The sequence below is a fragment of the Bos indicus genome, chromosome 15, assembly GCF_029378745.1.
Source record: "Bos indicus isolate NIAB-ARS_2022 breed Sahiwal x Tharparkar chromosome 15, NIAB-ARS_B.indTharparkar_mat_pri_1.0, whole genome shotgun sequence".
Classification (NCBI taxonomy): Eukaryota; Metazoa; Chordata; class Mammalia; order Artiodactyla; family Bovidae; genus Bos; species Bos indicus.
Window position 1 is genome coordinate 66,987,633 of NC_091774.1, and position 19,860 is coordinate 67,007,492.

Here is a 19,860-nt window from a genome sequence, read left to right on the forward strand (position 1 = left end):
AACAAGCATTTCCTGCATGTCTGCCGGGTGCCTGGCACTTGCTGAGGACGTAGGGCAGCAGAGATCCCTGCCTTTGTGGTGGTGGTGAGGGCAGCCACTAAACCAAAGGAATTGTTTTAGAGTGTTGGAGGTGTGATGACATAGAGAGGAAGACCCTTTGGATTGAGTGCCTCTTCCATTTTGAAATTTTAGGCAGACCTACTTTCTTGCTTAAGAGTATGCAAACTATGGCCCAGGGGCCCAAACTCAGAATGGTTTTTACCCTTTTAAAGTGGTTGAGAAAACTTAAACATTTGCAGTAGCTTTTAATGATAGGGGATTCCAACTTTGAACTTCGGCCATGTGCCCTTCCCCGCCCAGAAGAATTCTGTTCTCTTCATTAGTAGACTTGCGCTACAGAAACATTGCTCTCGATTGTTATGTCAGTATTTTGAATCGCATCGCTAAAAGTTGTGTACAAAACTGTTTTTTCTCCTCTTCTATAAGTACTGGTGTAATATCTTTAATTTGGCCTTCTGTACCGCACAGCCTAAAATATTTACTGTCTGACCCAAAACACTGGCAGATCCCTGTACTGAGTTTTGTCTTCAGTCTGATTTCTGGTTTGCAAAATGGGTGTGGAGCCTATTTCAGAGGACTACTGTGAAGACCGAGGAAGAGAGCGGATGTTAGACTTCTGCCAGGTGCTAATGTCAGTAGATGTTAGATTTTCCGGAGTGAGAAGTCAATAATCAACTTCTCAAGGGCATGTGAGGGTTGGGGACCAGGATGGAGGGTGGAGCTCAGAACTCACCTTTGAGAATCAACCCCACCCCAGGAACAGCATACCCCAGTGTTGCTGTCCAGCCCCTGAGTCATGGACCTTGGGCCTCACAAAGGCCGCATCCTGCCAGCTCTGCAAATCCCCACAATGTTAATGCCGCTGGGATATAATTTTCCTCATGAAACGCAATGAAGCATAACTAAAAAATGTAAGTAACAGCTTCGGGCCCTTAATGAGGCTATAAATACAGTATGAAAATAATTTATACAGCTATTTCCTGGTGAAGAGCTGTCCTTTTCTTAGACCTCTTTGCTTTTCTCTTTGCTTGCCTCATTAATACTAGCCATTGGCTTTCTTTGCTCACTCATTTTAAGAAGGAAACAAGGATTTGTCACTTTGTAGTGGCTGCTGCTCTGCATTGCACGAGAGAGGCAAATGGGAATGTAGAGTGAAGCGCAGATGCTGGGCAGACAGCTCAGCTTGCTCACTGTCCAGGTGACTCACTCCATCCATAAATCATTCCTGTGGGAAACTTACACCCCACCTTCCTTCAGGGTCAGTGTAAATATAATATGGTGTATGTGTAAATATGAAAGTGAAAGTGTTAGTTGCTCAGTCGTGTCCGACTCTTTGCGATCCAGTGGACTGTAGCCTCCCAGGCTCCTCTGTCCTTGGGATTCTCCAGGCAAGACTACTGGAATGGGTTGCCATTCCCTTCTTCAGGGGATCTTCCCAACCCAGGGATCGAACCCAGGTGGCCTGCAATGCAGGCAGATTCTTTACAGTCTGAGCCACAAGGGAAGCCCCATGAAATCTGTGTAAAAATGAGATGTATGAATGCCAAGGGTGTCATCCCTGGGCCGAACCCATGAGTCATTTTATAGCTTCTCCCCTATGTCCCTGGGCTGTATCTTCTTTGAACAGGTAGATATGCAGAGATTGGGGTTCTTAGAATGAGCTCTCAGGGCGGGCAGGTTGCTGTGCAGAGTCTTGACACAGCTGGAGACCTGGTCCAGCTTCTGCACGTGGAGGCAGAGGCCCATCCTCACACCAGGCTCGGACGTCCACGTGTGAATCCTCCCACCCTGCTGACAGCTAGGATGCTCCCCAGACAGCTCTAGCGGGAAGCAGTTGGTTTGATGAGAACCAAATGGCTCTGGGCAGTGCTCGAGGCAGATGTGTCTGGTTCCATCCAACACCAGTACCACCACGAGGAGTGGTCTGGGGTCGAAAGGACCTGCAGGGATTTTTCAGGGCTGCTGAGAAACTAATCCTGGTGGACCTGCTCACTTGGTGCTTTACACGTGCCCATGCATGAGATGTTCATGTGCATTTGAAAGAGCAAGTCAACGGGAAAGCAGATGATTGTCTTCAGTGGCCTTGTAACATGATGTGTGTTGGCACCAGGGAATGGGAAGAGGTGTGTTCATTCTCCAGGGAGGTTTTAGGGGAAAGCCGAGTTGAGATCTGCAGGTGGGAACACTAAGTTTGTGTGTGTCTGTACATATACCTGTATATGTCTTGTTTTGTTCTTCACGGAGCCTGCAGACCCGATGGTCAGGAAGCAAAAGCTAAAACCGAAGGTGATTGGACAGATATCTGAAAGTAGGGCCTGTTGATAGTTTGCAGATGCCAAGTCTGTAAGACATCACGATAAGGGGTGACCTTAGAGGGGGAAGATCAACAGAGGGAGGGAGGAGCATATGGAGGGCTCCAACCGGTGCAGGCGAATTCTCGTTTCTCAGCTGAAAAAGTCAGCACTGCTCACTGCCTGTTCCAGAAGGCACAGAATGCAGCAGCTGTCTTGAGTTTTTGCAGCACCCCCTCATCAAATAAAAATTTGTGGGTGCCAGAAATTTTGGAAGAAACAGCAGCAGCAGCTTCTTCTTTTGCCCAGTGAGGGAGGACTTGGGTGTGTTTTTTTTGTTGTTTTCTTGGTGCAGATGGTGTAGTTATTTTAAGTAAGTGATGTGCTGCTGCAGTGAAAATGGGCAACTCTTTTTCATTTTTCAGCTTAATGAAAAAAGAAAAAGGAGAAGGAAAAACCCCAGCTAGCCAACTTCGTGCTAATGCTTGTCTTTTTTGGATTCTAAATGTGTCCCAAGACACTGAGATGGGATAAATATTTCAGCCACTAGAAAGTCCTGCTGTCGGGCTCAAAAGATTTCTAACCTCTTTTAAAGCTGGCAGAGTAGTAATTTACTTATACTCATCCAGACACCCCCATGTCCCTTATTTTTATGTATGTACAGATCCTGCTCACCTTCTAGGGGGACGAGGCAGGGGGTAGATGGAACTTTCCAAGGTACAGTGTGAGGGATGGGGATAAATCAGTAACTAGACATTTGGTTTTCTTCTGAGAATAACCACAGATATTTGTTGAGAACCTACTAAATGTCAGATGCCCAGGACTCAGAGCAAAACAAAGCAGTGCCCTTTGGGGTTGTGCAATCTGGTGGGAAGATAGTACAGATGCGTTGGTGAGCACACATCGGGATGAAGGAGAACACGGGACACTCTCAGAGCTGGAAACGGCGGGGCCGGCTTTAGACGGGGTGTCGGTGAAGGAGTCTCAGAGTCAGTGATGTAAAGTGGAGGACGAATGAGATTAGCCAGATGTAGCCGTTTGCCAGGGCTGCCGTGACAAGGAAACATGGTGAGCGGCTTCAACACCAGGCATTTCTTTACTCATGACTCTGGAGTCCAGAAGTCTGAGATCAAAGTGTGCAGAGTTGGTTTCTTTTGAGGCCTATCTCCTTGGCTTGTAGACAGCTGTCTTCTTCCAGAGTTTTCACATGACCCTCCCTGTGCGTCTGTGTCCTCATCCCTTTTTGTAAGGACAGCAGACCGATGGGATTAGGGCCCACGCAAACGGCCTCATTTTAACTTTGTTGTTGTTGTTCTCGCTGAGTCATGTCTGACTCTGTGACCCCATGGACTGCAGCGCCCCAGGCTCCCCTTCATCCACTATCTCCACAGTTTACTCAAATGCATGTCCACTGAGTCAGTGGTGTTATCTAACCACCTCATCCTCTGCCGCCCCCTTCTCCTTTTGCCTTTAGTCTTTCGCAGCATTTTACCTTAATCACGCTTTTAAAGTCCCTGCCTCCCAACACAGTCACATACTGAGATACAGGGGTTAAGACCTCAGCATGTGAATTCTGGGGGGACAGATTCAACCCGTAATACCAGATGCAAGGTGTGTGGAAGAATCGGGGTCAGTGGACAGCGTGAGCAGAGGACCACTGCAGGGAGGACATTTGTGATGGAGGAGATGGAATGAGGTTGTAGAGGTTGGGGTGGGGAGGTGGGGCGGGCACCAGGTTTTATAAATCCTGGCAAGAGTTTTAGATTTATTACAAGGGTACAGAAGAGCCATCAGCAGTGTTTAACATCTTCATCTGCTGTGAGGAGAAAGACCTGGGGTGGGGGAAGTGAGAAGTGAAAGGTTGGTTTAAGCCAGCATTTCTCACATCGGCTCTCTTCTGCCATTTCAGGCCATGTGGTTCTCTGTTGTGAGGGGCTGCCCTGTGTATTACGGGGGTGCACTCCTGGCCTCTATTCAATAGAAGCCACAACCAACAATGTCTCCAGACACTGCCATCTGTCCCCAGGGGGCAAAAGTGCCCCCTGTTGAGAGCCACTGGTGTAAAGCAGACCCCGGGTCTCGGTGGCTTGGATTGGATGGTGCCAGTCTAGTGAGGCACACTGGATGGGTTTGAGGAAGATTTTTTTTGGTAAACTTTTTATTTTATAATGGGGTATAGCCGATTAGCCTGGAGAAAGAAATGGCAACCCACTCCAGTTTTCTTGCATGGGAAATCCCATAGACAGAGGAGCCTGGCAAGCTGTACAGTCCCTGGGGCCGCAAAAGAGTCAGACACAACTTTGCAACTAAACAACAACATAACTGCTTAACAATGTTGTGATAGCTTCAGGTGGACAGCAAACGGACTCAGCCATACATACACATGTGTCCATTCTCTCCCAAACTCCCCTCCCATCCAGGCTGCCACACAACAATGACCAGAGTTCCCTTTGCTATACAGTAAGGTCCTTGTTGGTTTTTCATTTTAAATACAGCAGTGTGGACCTATCTATCCCAAACTCCCTAACTATCCCTTTCCCGCATCCTCCCCTCTGGCAACCATAAGTGGTTTGCGTAAGTGGTTTGCGGAAGATTTTTGACGACAGAGTCAGCATGATTCAACCTCTCTCGGCCTCGGCTTGTCCTTTTCCTTTTGTGTTTGTTGATATTGTCACTTCTAAAACACAAGGCTCTGCAGCCCTTGCACGCGTGATGGAGTTGCTGAAATGTGCCCAAGAATGGTTCCTTGGCGTTCTCATACACCGGGGCAGGAGATCCGACGTCCTGCCAGTAAAGCTCTGGGAGCCCTATGGCTGCAAGACCACCTGTGTCTAACCTACGTGGTACTTAGTCTGTATTCCACCGTCTCGTTTATCAAGTCCCCGTGCCTCCAGGCTCTGGATTCTCAGGGAAAGCACTTTGAAATATAATCTGGCCAATTTTTCTGGCCCTGGAAATCTGTTTATCAGAACAAGATTTCACAGTCCCAGTGACTCTTCCAAGGGGCTTGCCTTCAAGAAGCTAGCTCTGCACTAGGAAGTGTAAGTGATTTCCAAACAAAACAGAATGGCAGCTACGTTCTAAGCCCTGAAGAGTTCCCTGTTTGTGGGGTGTGTGTGGAGGGGGGAGCCCAGAGCAGTTATTAGGAAACAGCTGGATGCGTAGGTCTTCAGGATTGCGCATCAAGTCTCTGGAGGGGATCCAGCACCTGGCTGTCCTTCAAGGCTTGTCTCCTAGGAGCCCCACTCCGGCATCTCGTGCCTCTGTCCGGAGACGGGCAGCTGGTTTCACGACCATCTCAGGGCTGGTGGTGGCTTTCGCAAGCCCAGTCTTGAGAGGGGTTCTGACATGGAAGGTGGGCTCAATGGACAGAACCCCATGATTCGTGATACCTGGTTTGGGTGTAGAACGGGGGAAAGAGGGGGCACAGTACATTCTCACTTCCAGACCATCAGAGCCGTGTGGTTTTTCATTCCGTACCGTCTGTGCCCTGGACTGAGCCTGTGTGCTCTGGTCTCTGCCATCTTCCTGTGGGCGCAAGGGGCCCTTGTGCTCCATTTCTGCATCTGCCAGCAGACCCTGCAAATGCCACCTCTGTCCTGTGACCTCTCTCTAATGCTTTGAATTTTGACTTTATCTTAAGAACATTGAGGAAACCCTTCAACGGCTTTTTAAAGTCGAGAAGTGTCACGATCGATTTGCTCTTTGGAAAGGTCCCTCTGGCCACAGAGATGGGCTGGAGGGGAGGCAGGGGTCACTTGTGACAGGGGTCCTGGTGAGAGGGTGTGGTGGTTGGGCTGGCGTCATGGCTGTAGCAGTGGAGGCCGGCGTGCACGACTTGGTGCCTGGCCCTCGTAGCGGGTGGCTGAGTGAGGAGGGGACAGGAAGGTTTTTAGGAGCCCAGTGCAGGCTCTTAAGGCAGGATGAGGCCCCTCCCTATAGCTGCTCTTCTAGAATTCTTCGGTGAATTACGAAAGCTCGTTTTCAGTAGGGTGTTCCTGTACATTGTTAAGTCAGTGCAGCGGAGCAGGTGGTCTCTGAGGACTATCCGTGGCACCTGGGCGGATGTGGTACCCCTTGCCTACGGCTGTGTCTTTTCCAATTTGCTGCCCGCTTGTTCCAGTTGTAAAGTGTTTTAGTACCACCCCAGTAGTACCATAGCCACACAACAGGGTGACTGCCCATTTCTCCTTGAGGAAGTCAGGGAACACTTCTGAGGTAGAGTAACAAAGAAGTTGTATGCTAACAGGTGTGTTGGGATTTCCTGGGAGACCCCATGGGTCGAAGGGCATTCCAGGTAGAAATCAGGTATGAAAGACGGTGTGCTGTCAGGGGGCCGGCATGAGAGCTGTGGAAGAGCCTCATGGGCCCTCTCTCCTCCCACTACTCCACAGGAGTCTGGACTTCCTCTTAATGTGGGGCATTAAAATTGTTAGTATACCCTTGTGCCTTTCCAGCCTGGAGGATGGAGCCTGGCTTTCATCTCTGCATCTTTAGAACCTACCTAGTGGATGAATATGGTCATGAAGTTTCAATAAATGCCTATTGTAGATTCAGGAGGGAGTCCTGGTCTTTTTTTTTTTTTTAAACAACTCCTTTTCCCCTAAGACTGTTTTGTTTCCAATGGCTCATGATCTCCCAGACTTTGATCACAGTGGCTCAGATGGGTCCGATTGATCAGATCGGCTCCCTTGACAGTTGGCCTCCAGGGTCCATTGGTGGATGAATTCAGCTCTCCTTGACCTTCCCTGTTTGCTTTCCAGCCCGAGAGTTGGCCCAGTGGGATGAGGGGCTTGCCATTCTATGACTGTGTTCAGTGGAGTTGAGTCTCAACCTTGAGGCTTGGTGCTAAATCTCTGGGAACTCTTGGCAAGCCTTCCAGGGACTTGGTACTCTTATGGGGCTAGAAGGCCTGCACTCAAGTTTCAGCCTGGCCTTTCCTCCCCGTGTGACCCCAGGCAGTTCAGTTTTGTGGGCTGGGGCTCCTGTTTCCTATCGTGAAATTATCTTCCAGTATTCCTGTCGACTTGGCCGGAGTTCAAAGATTCTGTGATCATAGGGCTGCAGAGTCTGAGACCTGGAAGGAACCTGCAGTTCCCTTTGTTGGAGGTGCTGAGAGTCCCTCGTTCACTTTCTGTCTTGGAAAAGTTTCTTTTTAGCCACTGCCGATGACCAGAAGAAAAACGTTTACGTTTTATGACCAGTCTTCGACAAAGCAAGAAGTCTGTGAGCGTCTGTTGTGTGCTCAGCACCAGTGAAGGGCTTTTCTCATGTAGGCCTCACAGAATCCCCGGGGGTGGGGCAGATTATATGTCCATTTCACAGATGAGGAAACTGAGGTCCAGAGAGGCAACGTCACCCACTGGAAGTGCCACATGCACTGCCCGTGTGGAGGAAGAGCTGTGGGGGCCCGGGTCCTTGGCACCTTGGCCATGCCATCTCACCGCCCTGTCCCTTTCCTCCCACAGACAGCCAGCTGCTCCCTGGGAACAACTTTACCAACGAGTGCAACATTCCAGGCAACTTCATGTGCAGCAACGGGCGGTGCATCCCCGGCGCCTGGCAGTGCGACGGACTGCCCGACTGCTTCGACAAGAGTGACGAGAAGGAGTGCCGTGAGTGGGCCTGCCCTTTGCTGGGGGTGCGGGCGGGGGCCTGTCCCGGGGTGTCAGTGGGGAGTTCCCCCCGGCCTGTGTGTTGCCAGTCATGGGGCTCAGGCCTCCGACCGGCTGTCCTGCTCCTCCGCCTGTAACTCACTCTCAGAGCAGCGTGGTCAGTGCAGAAGCAGGGGTCTTGGTGTGGTGGGAGCCACAGCTTTGGGGGAGCAGGGAACCCTTTCACCAGACTCTCCTCACCCCTACGCTGGGGTCCTCTCACCGCCTTCCCCTCACACATGGGATGCTGAGGCTCCCAGAGGTTGAGCAGCTCCGGTGTCTCCTCACCAGCAAGCAGCCGACCTGGATTTGAACCCAGGGCTGCCTGAACCCGGGGCCCAGGCTGGAAACCACCTTGCATGTCTTACACATTGCGCAGCATTCTTGACGATTAGATCCATTGCAGCATCACCTCAGGTATCCGCCATGGAGCTGGTACTGACTTTATGGTAATCTGCTTCCAAATGCCCTTTTCTCTGCCGACACCTGGGGCCGCATTTTCAGGTGGCACCACCAGGACCGGGGTCTTTTCTTGTCCTCCCCACCCGTCTCCCTTCTTTAGCCTCTTACCCATTTTGTACCCCAGATCTGCATGAGATTTGGGTCGGTGGTCATCTCCGAGAAAGAAGGCCCCAGGGGTGTGAGTTGAGGGGCCCCCAGAGATTGGTAGGATCCTTCTCCCTGGTCATAGAGCCTTATTTCCCTTCATTGCCAAAGCTGGGCGCTGCAGAGTGAGCTGGGCTGTGGCACGCTGGCTGGCAGGAAGCAGGCTGGGGCCAGTGTGGAGGCCCTGGGCTGTGCGGTGCCCGGGGACCACACAGCTGGACATTGGTTCTTGGCTGTTTCCTGGGCTTTGGGCACCGGGCCACAGGGCCTCTCGCACAGGAGAACTCTGTGTTCTGGCTCTGAATCTGCTGTCTTTCTGGAAGCCAGCTGAGGAAATGAGGAGATGATGATTATCTGAACTTTTCACATAGCTGTTACCAGGATTTGAGGCTCAGCTTGTTGACGTACAGGAAGCAGCCCTGGGTTTGGGGCCCCCTTCGGGGCCAGGCTCCCTATCCCTCGTGACGTGGCCCCTCTGAGACCGGCCTCTCAGAGATCTTGGTCCCTGATGCCTCCCCCGACTCTTCAGAGGCATTTTGGGAGGGGGTGGCTGAGAGTATGTTTTTTTGTGAGAGGTATTTCATCTCGTCTGTTGCATGTGATTTCTTCTGAATAGACCACTCTACATAATGCATTTTTATTTTTACAGAGTTGTATTAAAAAAAAAGTATGAAGTCTGTTTCGGCTTTTTCTGTTTCTAGCCTGGCTTCAAAACTGCTGGAAGTTGAATTTGTAATTTGAGTTTCAAATGAGACAGTATGTGTGAACCCTGTAATCTGTCCAGTTTTGAGCATTATTAAACATTCAGAATGTGAATGATCATTTTTGGAATACAGTGTGTATTTGAACTCCCATAAATACAGATTGTATTTAGCTGAACTAGGAATATTCAGACCAGGGCAAGTTTGTGACAGGATGCAGGATCAAGAGTTGAGACCTAAGTTTGATTCCCAGCTTTGTCAGTTGCAGCTGTGTGATCTTAATGTTCTCTGTGACATTCTCTGTGCTCTGCCAATCCAGTTCCATGATTTCAGAATTCATGCATAAACGGGAAGAGCTGGTGAAAAGAGAAATAAAAAAGAGAAAAGATGGTGTGGGCAGCTGCTTGGCGAGGTTTGGTTTGGTTTGGAACAGGCTCGCCTTGGCTATTCTCCATTATTTTTTTTCTCCTTGTTTCCTACCCTTCACCCCCAAGTGTAGTAGAGACTTTATTTGCATTTATTTAGTCTTTTGATCAAAACATAATTTAAAGAACCATACACATAAACACAGGCATTCACAAAACCTTTCCTCCATTGCCCCTCTTTTTTTCTTTTAATCTTTAAAGTAGAAAAACAGAAGACCACTGGAAAGTTTAGACAACAGAGGGAAGGAAAAGAAGGAATTTTCTAAAACAAATTCTCCTTGCAGTTCAGATTCCATGTGTATTCCCTTCCAGTCCAGGACCTGAGGGTGTGAGACCTGGAAAAGGACTTTGTCCAAACCCCAACCCTCCTCCCCACCCCTCTCCCCACCATGCTGTGTGATTTTAGGAGAGCTACCAGAATGGTCTAAAAGTTAGTCACTGGGAGGATTAAATGAGAATTCCTTAATCCTTCTGCTACCTCAATTCCCTCCTCTCAAAATGAGAGTGATCAGCCTTCTAAGTGGTGGTGTTGTTACTTTTTAATGGCTGTGAAGCACGCAGCACCCTGCCTGGGTATAGTCGGTGACTTGTAAACTTTGAGAGTTACTGGTCAGTCTGCACAGGGTACGTTGTTGTCATGGGGCATGTGATTGAGTAACTTGCTTTTGCTACACTTTACTTTAGAGACTTTGGCACCTTCCCACACATGTAGCACCTCTAATTGTTGTTTTATAGGTTACCTACCCTTCCATCCAGCAGATGCTCTGTAATCTAATAATTTCCCTATTGTCAGATGTTTAAGTCTTTTTTGCTTTTTTACTTCTGCTGATCAAACTGTTTAGGGTCCGTTAAGGAACTTATCCATACCCGGAGGACAGAAATACAGATTGGTTTCAGCCAGAGCCGGGATGGCCTGGGCCAAGGTCTCCAGGGTAGGTACCATTTGATCTGTCCTTTCAGGGGCTCCCTAAGAGTGGTCGATTTAGAATCCATGCCACCTTCTTCTGTGTCTTGCTTAGAAGTTACAGGGTTCATTCTCTGATTCTTCGGAACAACCTGGTACTTACAGGGAGGAGAGTGAGGGCAGCTGATGTTCTCACTTGGAAGAAGGGATCGCCTCTAATGCCCTGTGAAATAGCTTTGGCATTTAGAAGAGAATACACTTCATCAGGGAGTAGCCTTGCCCTTTCCAAAGGGTGAGACAAGGGCCCGGAGAAGTGTGTGCTGGAGGGTTACAAGGCAGAGAGCAGTTAATGCTGTATCCACAGCAGAGGGAAGATTTTCGTGAGACAGGAAGAAACTTTTTCATTTAAATGTAATAGTAAAACCTGGGGGAATGGGGAAGGAGGAAAACAGCATCCCGCGTAGAGTCTGTCCTCTTTCATAGATCACTATTAGCATCTTACAAGTTTGCATTTAGGCTTTTCTCAGTTGTAATCACCAGAGGTATACAATTTTATATTTTAATTTTTTCCCAGGTAACATTTTAACATTTTTCTATGTTTTTACAGTGTATTTGTCTATCACTTTTAATGCTTAAACAGTCCATTCATTTGGTATAATTTCAGTTCAGTTCAGTTCAGTTCAGTTGCTCAGTCCTGTCCGTTATTTACCTATTATTTGGCATTCACATTGTTTGCAATTTTTCACTTAGAGATAGTGTTCATGGTTGTGAAATGAGGGTTTATATGACTTTCCCCCTATTTTGAGAAATTTTCTTCAGCTTGATTCTCAGAAATGCAATGATTAGGTGAAAGGACAGGAGGTTTTTCTAACTCTTGATCAGAGTGCCCACTTGTTCTGCTAACGGTTTGCACCAGCTTGTTCTCTCACTGGCAACATGTGTGACTTGTGGCTTTATTTTAGTCTTGGCAGCATTGGGAAATATCTTTAAAAAATAGTTTTTCTGGTTCGTTTAATATAGTTGAAAACAGTTACATATTTTCACTTTTTCAAATTATCTAAAGTGGTTGATTGTTTTCCCGTTCCCCTGTTTACTGGTTGTATTTCTGACCTCGTGAAATATTAACGGGCTAGAATAAATTTCCAACTAGGTTGAGTCATTGAATTTTCCACCTAAAGAGTTTTGAGAGTGGAGGCTCATTTGGGGATAGGCTGAGTGTATTTCTGTTCTTAGTTAATGGAATCCCCTAAATGGTTGTTTTATCCAGATAACTTTTCCTTGGAATAAAAGGGTATGTTTTAAAAAAACATAAAAGTTCCACGAAAGCCCTGATTATAACAAGAGCAATGGCATGCCATTACTTGAGCTTCCGCTGGGCTGCACTATCCAGGCACTTTATGTTATATTAACATGGATTGTTGGAAGCCTGATGAGAAAGACACTGTTGTTATCTCTGGTGGAGCAGACTGAGCTGTAGAGAGATGATGCAGAACTCGACGGCTGCTCCCAAGAGTAAGTCCTTGTAACCTTTCCCTATCAGAGACCACCAGTGGGTTCATTCAGTCTTTTGTAAATGGATCCATATTATTCTGCTGAACAGGATTGTACTGTATGGTATCACTACTGATCTACTTCTCAAGAAACTTAAGAAACATCAGTAATGTCTTCCTGTGGACAGGCATACCTTAGAGATGGTGTGGTTTCACTTCTAGACCATCTCAGTAAAGCGAGTCACACAAATATTTTAGATTCCCAGTGCATATGAAAGTTGTGTTTATACTATGCTGTAGGCTTCCCCAGTGGCTCAGTGGTAAGGAATCCACCTGCAGTGCGGGAGACTCAAGAGACACAGGTTCGATCCCTGGGTCAGGAAGATCTCCTTGAGGAGGAAATGGAAACACACTCTAGTATTCTTGCTAGGAAAATCCCATGGAAAGAGGAGCCTAGCGGGCTGAAGTCTATAGGGTCGTAAAGAGTCGAACACAACTGAGCAACTGAACAGCAGCAGCAGCAGTAGTCTATTAAGTATGCAATAGAATTATGTCTAAAAATAATGTACATATTTTAATTAAAAAATTAAAATTTCTTTAAACTACTAACCATCATCTGAGCCTTCAGCGAGTTGTAATCTTTTTGCTGGTGAAGCATCTTCCCTAGCTTGTTGATGGCTGCTGACTGATCAGGGTTGTGATTGCTGAAGGTTGGGATGGTTGTGGCAATTTCTTAAAATAAGAAACAGTGAAGTTTGCTGCATTGATTGACTCTTTCATGAACAATTGCTCTGTAGTGGCAATGCTGTTGCTAGCATTTTATGTATAGAACCTCTTTTAAAAGTGGAGTCAATCCTATCAAACCCCACTGCTTCTTGTCAACTAAGTTTATGTAATGTCCTAAGTCCTTTGTCGTCAGTCAGCAATCTTCACAGCATCTTCACCAAGTATAGATTCCATCTCAAGAGACCACTTTCTTTGCTCATCCATAAGAAGCAACTCCTTACCCATTACAGTTTTATCATAAAATTGCAGCAGTTCAGTATCATCTTTAGGCTCTGCTTCTCATTTCTAGATCTCTTGATATTTCCACCACATCTGCATTTACTTCCTCCACTGAAGTCTTGAACCCCTCAAGGTCATCCGTGAGAGTTGGAATCAACTTCTTCCAAACTCCTGTTAATGTTGATATTTTGACCTTTTCCCATGAATCACGAATACTCTTAATGGAATCTAGACAGGTGAATCCTTACAGAAGTTTTTCAATTTACTTGTCCCAGATCCATCAGAAGAATCACTGTCTTGGGCAGTTTTAGCCTTATGAAAGGTATTTCATAAAGAACAAGACTCGAAAGTCAAAATGACTCCTTGATCCGTGGGCTGCAGAATGGATGTTAGCAGGCATGAAAACATTAATCTCATTGTTCATCTCCATCAGAGCTCTTGACTCACCACCTGTGTTGTCAGTGAGCAGTAATGTTTTGAAAGAAATCTTTATTTCTGAGCAGTAGGTCTCAACAGTTGTTTTAAAATATTTAGTAAACAAAGTGGTCAACAAATGTGCTGTCATCCAGGCTTTGTTGTTTCATTGATAGAGTGCAGATAGAGTAGATTTAACATTATTCCTAAGGGCCCTAGAATTTTTAATGGCAAATGGTAAACGTAAAGTCATCAGCTCTTTAGCCCCTAACAAGAGAGTTAACCTGTCTGTGAAGCTTTGAAGCCAGGCATTGACTTCTCCTCTGCAGCTATGAAAGTCCTAGATGGCCTCTTCTCATAAATGGTTGTTTTGTCTACACTGAAATTTTATAGTCACCTTTATTCATTATCTGAACTGGATCTTCTGGATAACTTACTGGAGCCTCTACATCAGTACTTACTGTTTCACCTTGCACTTTTGTTATGGAGAGAGCTTCTTTCCTTAAACCTCATGAACCAGCCTCTCCTGGCTTCAAACTTCTGCAGCTTCCTCACCTCTCTCAGCCTTCATGGAATTGAGGAGAGTTAGGATTGGACTCTGGACTGGGCTTTGGCTTAAGGGAATGTTGTGGCTGGTTGGGTCTTCTATCCAGATCAGTACAACTTTCTGCATATCAGCAATAAAGCTGTTTTGCTTTTTTATCATTTGTGTGTTCACTGGAGCAACACTTTTAATTTCCTTCAAAAACTTTTCCACAGTTTGGCTAATTGTTCAGCACCAGAGGCCTAGCTTTTGGTCTTTGTTGAAAGACCGAGTTCCTTCCTCATCGAGTATAATCATCAGTTCTAAGTTTTGCTTAAAGCGGGAGATTTGTGACTCTCCCTTTCACTTGAATACTTCGAGGTCATTATAAGGTTACTATTTAACCTAATTTTAATATTGTGTTTCAGGGAATAGGGAGCCTGAGGGCGAGGGAGAGGGAGAGAGATGGGGGCAAGGCCAGTTGGTCTGTGGAGCAGTCAGAACACACACAACATTTATCAATTGAGTTCACCATCTTACCTGGGCATGGTTCCTGGAGCCCCAAAACAGAGACAGTAGTAACATCGGGGATCCCTGATAACAGATCAACATACTAAACACAATAATAATGAAAATGTTACCCCCGACATGTGACAAAGAGACACAGAGTAAACCACCATGATTGGGAAAACGGCTTGACACGGGGTTCCCACAAACCTTCAATTTGTGAAAAAAGAAACCTCAGTATCTGCAAGGGGCAATAAAGTGAAATGCAATGCGGCGAGGTATGCTTGTAAATGATTTCTAAAATGGCAATTAGTCTGTGAATCTCTGAAAGAAGAAACTGTACTTTATTACTGCCCCTTGCCATAATAATAAAGCAGAAATCCAAATTTCGAGAACATACATGTGACTTGAAACCAAGAGCCTTCAGATCTCCTGCCAGCTTTGTGTTGGAGTGCAGCTGCCATTTCTCTGTGTTCTAACCAAGTAGGGGAGAGATCTTGAGATCCGGGTCACAAGGTGGTTCATTTGCTTTTTTTGAAAAATTGTATTGATCACTATCTTTGAGGCACGTACAGACTTTTAAAAACTCAGGGCCTGTGTATGCGTGTGTGTGTGTGTGTGTGTGTGTGTGTGTTAGCAGGGATGGGGATGGGGATAAATTCAAGAATCTTGTCAAATGATAAAATTTAATGAAACTCCAAATCCAGAGATTTAGAAAAGTAGGTCCAAAAATGGGATTTGAGTTTTTGCTTGTAGTGTTCCCAGCCATTTCTTGAGCATGACTTTTACTTGGTCGGGTGTGACGGCAGAAACCTAGGAGAAGGGGTTGAGAGGGCAAGTTTGAAATAATGATCACCAAGAAATGTCAAAAGAGAGGAAAGCCCAGTCAGAAATTCTTCCTTTTCTTTTCAGGTCTTTCTCATCATCTGACTCTAGGTGGTGCCACATATAATGTTTTCTATTAAACCTGGTGATCCAGGGCAAGCGGAGATGAGGGGAAAAACCTGGATTCTGAGTCATTCTCCTTGCCAAACTAGCAGTAATTCAGCTGTTTTACCAGGGCTCCTCCTGCTTGGCTCGCATGCAGAATGTCCCGGGAAATCAGGCAGTTTCCATGGGACGGGTACAGCTCGCTCCTTCATCTCTCAGGCTGCTCTGTCTTTTCTTAGAGAAGAGGGTGGTGACAGGTTGTATGCTGTGACCTGGGAGGTAGCCCGACAGTGACTGGGGAGACGCTGGGGAGTAGTGGGATCTAGTCCTCCCCTGCAGCTGTGTAAGAGCAAAGCCGGCGCAACACTGTCGTGGGTTCAGCTGTGTCCCCATCCCCACCCCCAGTTCATGTGTGGAAGTCCTATAACCCCAGTACCCCAGAATGTGACCTGGCCAGAAAAGAGAACCAAATTTTGCCATTTTCAGAAACATGGATGGACTTGGAGGGCATTATGCTACGTGAACTAACAGAAAGATAAATACTCTATGATATCACTAATATGTGGACTCTAAAAAATACAACAAACTACTGAATGTAACAAAAAAGAAGCAGACTCACAGAAAAAGCTAGTGGTTACCAGGGGGGTGGGGGTGCTGCTGCTGATGCTGCTAAGTCGCTTCAGTCATGTCCGACTCTGTGCGACCCCAGAGACGGCAGCCCACCAGCCTCCTCTGTCCCTGGGATTCTCCAGGCAAGAACACTGGAGTGAGTTGCCATTTCCTTCTCCAATACATGCCTGCATGCTAAGTCACTTCAGTTGTGTCTGACTCTGTGTGACCCCATAGACCAGGCTCCTCTGTCCACAGGATTCTCTAGGCAAGAATACTGGAGTGGGTTGCCATTTCCTTCTCTGGGAGTTGGGGTGGGGGACGGTAATATAAGGGTGGGGGATTAAATGTACAAATGATTAGGTACAAAATAAGCTACAAGGATATATTGTACAACATGTGGAATATCACCAATATTCTCTAATAACTATAAATGGAGTATAACCTTTAGAAATTGTGAATTGCTATATTGTACACCTGTAACATAATACTGTACATCAACTCTACTTCAATTTAAAAATGTATTAAAAAGGGACTTCCCTGGTGGTCCAGTGTTTAAGAGTCTGCCTCCAGTACAGGGGACGCCAGTCTGATACCTGATCAGGGCGCTAAGATCCCACATGAGGCAGAGTAGCTAAACCCCTGCACCACAACTTCTGCACCCACTCTCTAGAGTCCTCGAGCTGCAACCACTGAAGATGCCTAGAGCCCGAACTCATCAACAAGAGAAGCCACCGCAGTGAGAAGCCTGTGCGCCACAGCCAGAGCAGCCCCCACAAAGCCCATGCACAGCAACGAAGACCCAGTGCAGCCAAAAATTATAAATAAATTTTAAGAAAAAATATATTAAAAAATTTTAAATAGCAGGAAGAAACAAAAAGAACATGACCTTATTTGGACATAAGACCTTTATAAAGGTAATCAGGTTAAACTGAGGTCATTAGAGTGGGCCATATCCAATATGCCCTTATAAAAAGGTAGAGTTTGAGTACCACGATCCATACAGAGGGAAGACGATGGAAAGACAGAGAGAGGGTGGCCATTTATAAGCCAAGGAGAGAGGCCCGAAACAACCTTCCCCACAGCATGGCCAAGGAGAGAGGCCCGAAACAACCTTCCCCACAGCCATCGGAAGGAACCAGCCCTCCTGACACTAGGGTGTAACTCGTGGCCTCCTGAGCTAGGAGACAACACGTGTCTGTTGTCGAAGCCACCAAGTTCTTGTCCTTTGTTATGACAGTCCTCGCAAACTAACCCAGCCATCTACCCATCTCTTATTTTTTAAAAAAAAGTGTTACATAGGAGTGACGGCTGTCCTACAGCTGAGTAACAGGATGACATTCACAGACATCCTATTCTATTTTTTTTTAACAATGTGAAAGTAAAGATCTTACTATTATAGGTTCAATTATGTTCCTGCCAAAGACATGTCATGGTCCTCACCCCCAGAACCTCTGAATGTGACCTTCTATGCAATTGGGATGATGGGGGTGTAATTAGTTAAGATAAGGTCACACTGGCATCTGGTGGGCTTTTAATCCAATGTGACTCATGTCCTCGTGAGAAGTGCTATGAGGATATGAGGGAAGAAGGCCACGTGACAGCAGAGGCAGAGATGGCGGTGATGCGCTGCAAGAGAAGGAACGCCGAGAATTGACAGCTGCGCCCAGGAGCTAAGAGGAGGCGGGGAGAGAGTCCACCTTGAGTCTCAGGGGGCGCGTGGCCCTGCTGACACTTTGACTGTGGACTTCTGGCCTCCAGAAATGTGAGAGAATACATTTCTGTTGCTCAGAGCCCCTCAGTGGTAGTACTCTGTTGTTACCGCCCGAGGCATCTAATACACATCCTTCCCAGGGATGAGTCAAGCCATTTGGGCTGCTGGGGTCCCGCCCAGCCCAGTAGGTGTGGCCTACTGGTGTCAGCCGCCCTGACACTTGCCTGGCCTCTCAGAGCCTCACTCTTCTTTCTGCTGCGGCACACCACCTTGTCACACGGTCGAGGCAACCCTTTTCCCTCCAGGTCGTGTAGCTGGCAAGCCATTGTTAAATGCTGAATTTCAAAACCCTTCTGAAGACCTCGATCTTCAGAAAACAGAAGTCTAGAGAATAGTGCTGTGGTTAATTCTCTGTCCCTGAAATGCTTCAGAATGAAAACTTTCGTTCCTCTTTCCTCTCCAGCGCTCATGGTACAGAAGCAATGCAGGACCTGTGTGTGTTAATGTTGCCCCTGTTCTAACCTAGTCATTTTTGTTTGTTTGTGTATTCGTTTAGAAACATCTCAGAGCATTTCAGGCATGGCTGCCACTTCACTTGGGTTTCTTTCCTCTCAAACGTGAGACCGTAAGTCCTATGGTTAAAAGCAGGGGCTTTGGAGGACAGGGTGTCCGGGATGGCTCAGTGGTAAAGAATCTGCCTGCCAATGCAGGAGATCCTGGAGATGTGGGTTCTATCCCTACATTGGGAAGATCCCCTAGAAGAGGAAATGGCAACCCACTCCAGTATTCTTACCTGGGAAATTCCATGGACAGAGGAGTCTGGCAGCTATAGTCCATGGGATCACAGAGTCCGATGTGACTGAGTACACACACACACACACACACACACACATGCGCGTGCACACACACATTAGTGTTTGGCCTCCGTTTATGGCCTCTGAGGCTCTGGGCACCGACTTGCCTTCCGCTATAGCAATTTCCTCATCCGTATAATGTGGATAATAACCCAGGGGTGATAGTTAAAACGTTTAATAGACGGCGTGTCCAGGCCTAATCCAAGTTAGAAATAGAGTGGAGATCAGCACAGCTGACCACAGGGCATTGCTGTCACTCTTAAATGAGCTAATGTAGGTGAGGCTCGGAGCTGGGGTTCCGGGCCCCGGTAACAGGTTCAGTAAGTGCTAATGGACATTATTCCCTCATGAGTGCCAATGACACGATCCTCAAGCCCAAGTCTGCAGTGACATTCCTGGCCCTGCCATGCTAAACGTCCAGCCCATCCCTTGCCCCTCTCCCCCAGAGCTGCCCACCCCGTCTCTTCCCGCTTTCGCTTAGGAGCCCTGGAAACCCCTTCAAGACTCCACCTCCAGAGAGTCTTAAACATACAGTCATCAGCTCTTATGAAATTCTCTCTAGCTTTGCGCTCCAGGGGGCCAGCCAGACACGGAAGCCCCGGTACAAGAGAAGGAACCAAATCTTTGAGGATCTTAGGTGGGCCGGGCAGGCTCACTGGGTCATAGGGAGAGGGACTGGACGGAGCTCTTTTGCGTTCAGCTGGGAACTCATGTCTTCACGGCCCTGCACTTGGCCCCCACCCGCCAGAGTGTTCCCAGCTCTGCCCAAGTCCCGCACAATTAAGCACCTAAGTGGATTTTGATGACGGCACTTTGCGGCTCCACTTCAGCAGCCTTCTGAAGTCTCTGCTTTCACTCCCGTTGGCCTGAAACCTGCACCACCTCCCTGCAGCCGCCAAGGTCTAGGACTCGTAGAGGTCACATCCTTCCAGGCCCTCCCTCCCCGTCCGGACGTGCGCTTTGTGCCTGATGCCAGTCCTGCTCTCCAGATGTTGGGATGGCGGTGTAAATTCCCCAGTGGCCAGTCAGCTACTTAGGGACAGCTTCCCACTTGTCAGGCTACACTTGACCTTCACACGAATTGACCATATGCTAACGTTTCTAAAAGGGCCCTGGCTGCTGTTTGAAGAAGCCAGCAATTTTACAGTAGATGGAGACATACGAAAGTGCTCC

General features: G+C 47.3%; 1 protein-coding gene across 2 annotated transcripts in view; it reads left to right on the top strand.

The window, feature by feature from the left end:
* The window catches only part of LDLRAD3 (low density lipoprotein receptor class A domain containing 3), a 274,062-nt gene that overhangs the window by 75,066 nt on the left and 179,136 nt on the right, over positions 1-19,860 (top strand). For both annotated transcript variants that reach the window (XM_019975516.2, XM_070804048.1), the window contains exon 2: positions 7,820-7,966. In XM_019975516.2, the coding sequence (XP_019831075.2) occupies positions 7,820-7,966 (147 nt within the window). The remainder of the gene's footprint in view (positions 1-7,819; positions 7,967-19,860) is intronic.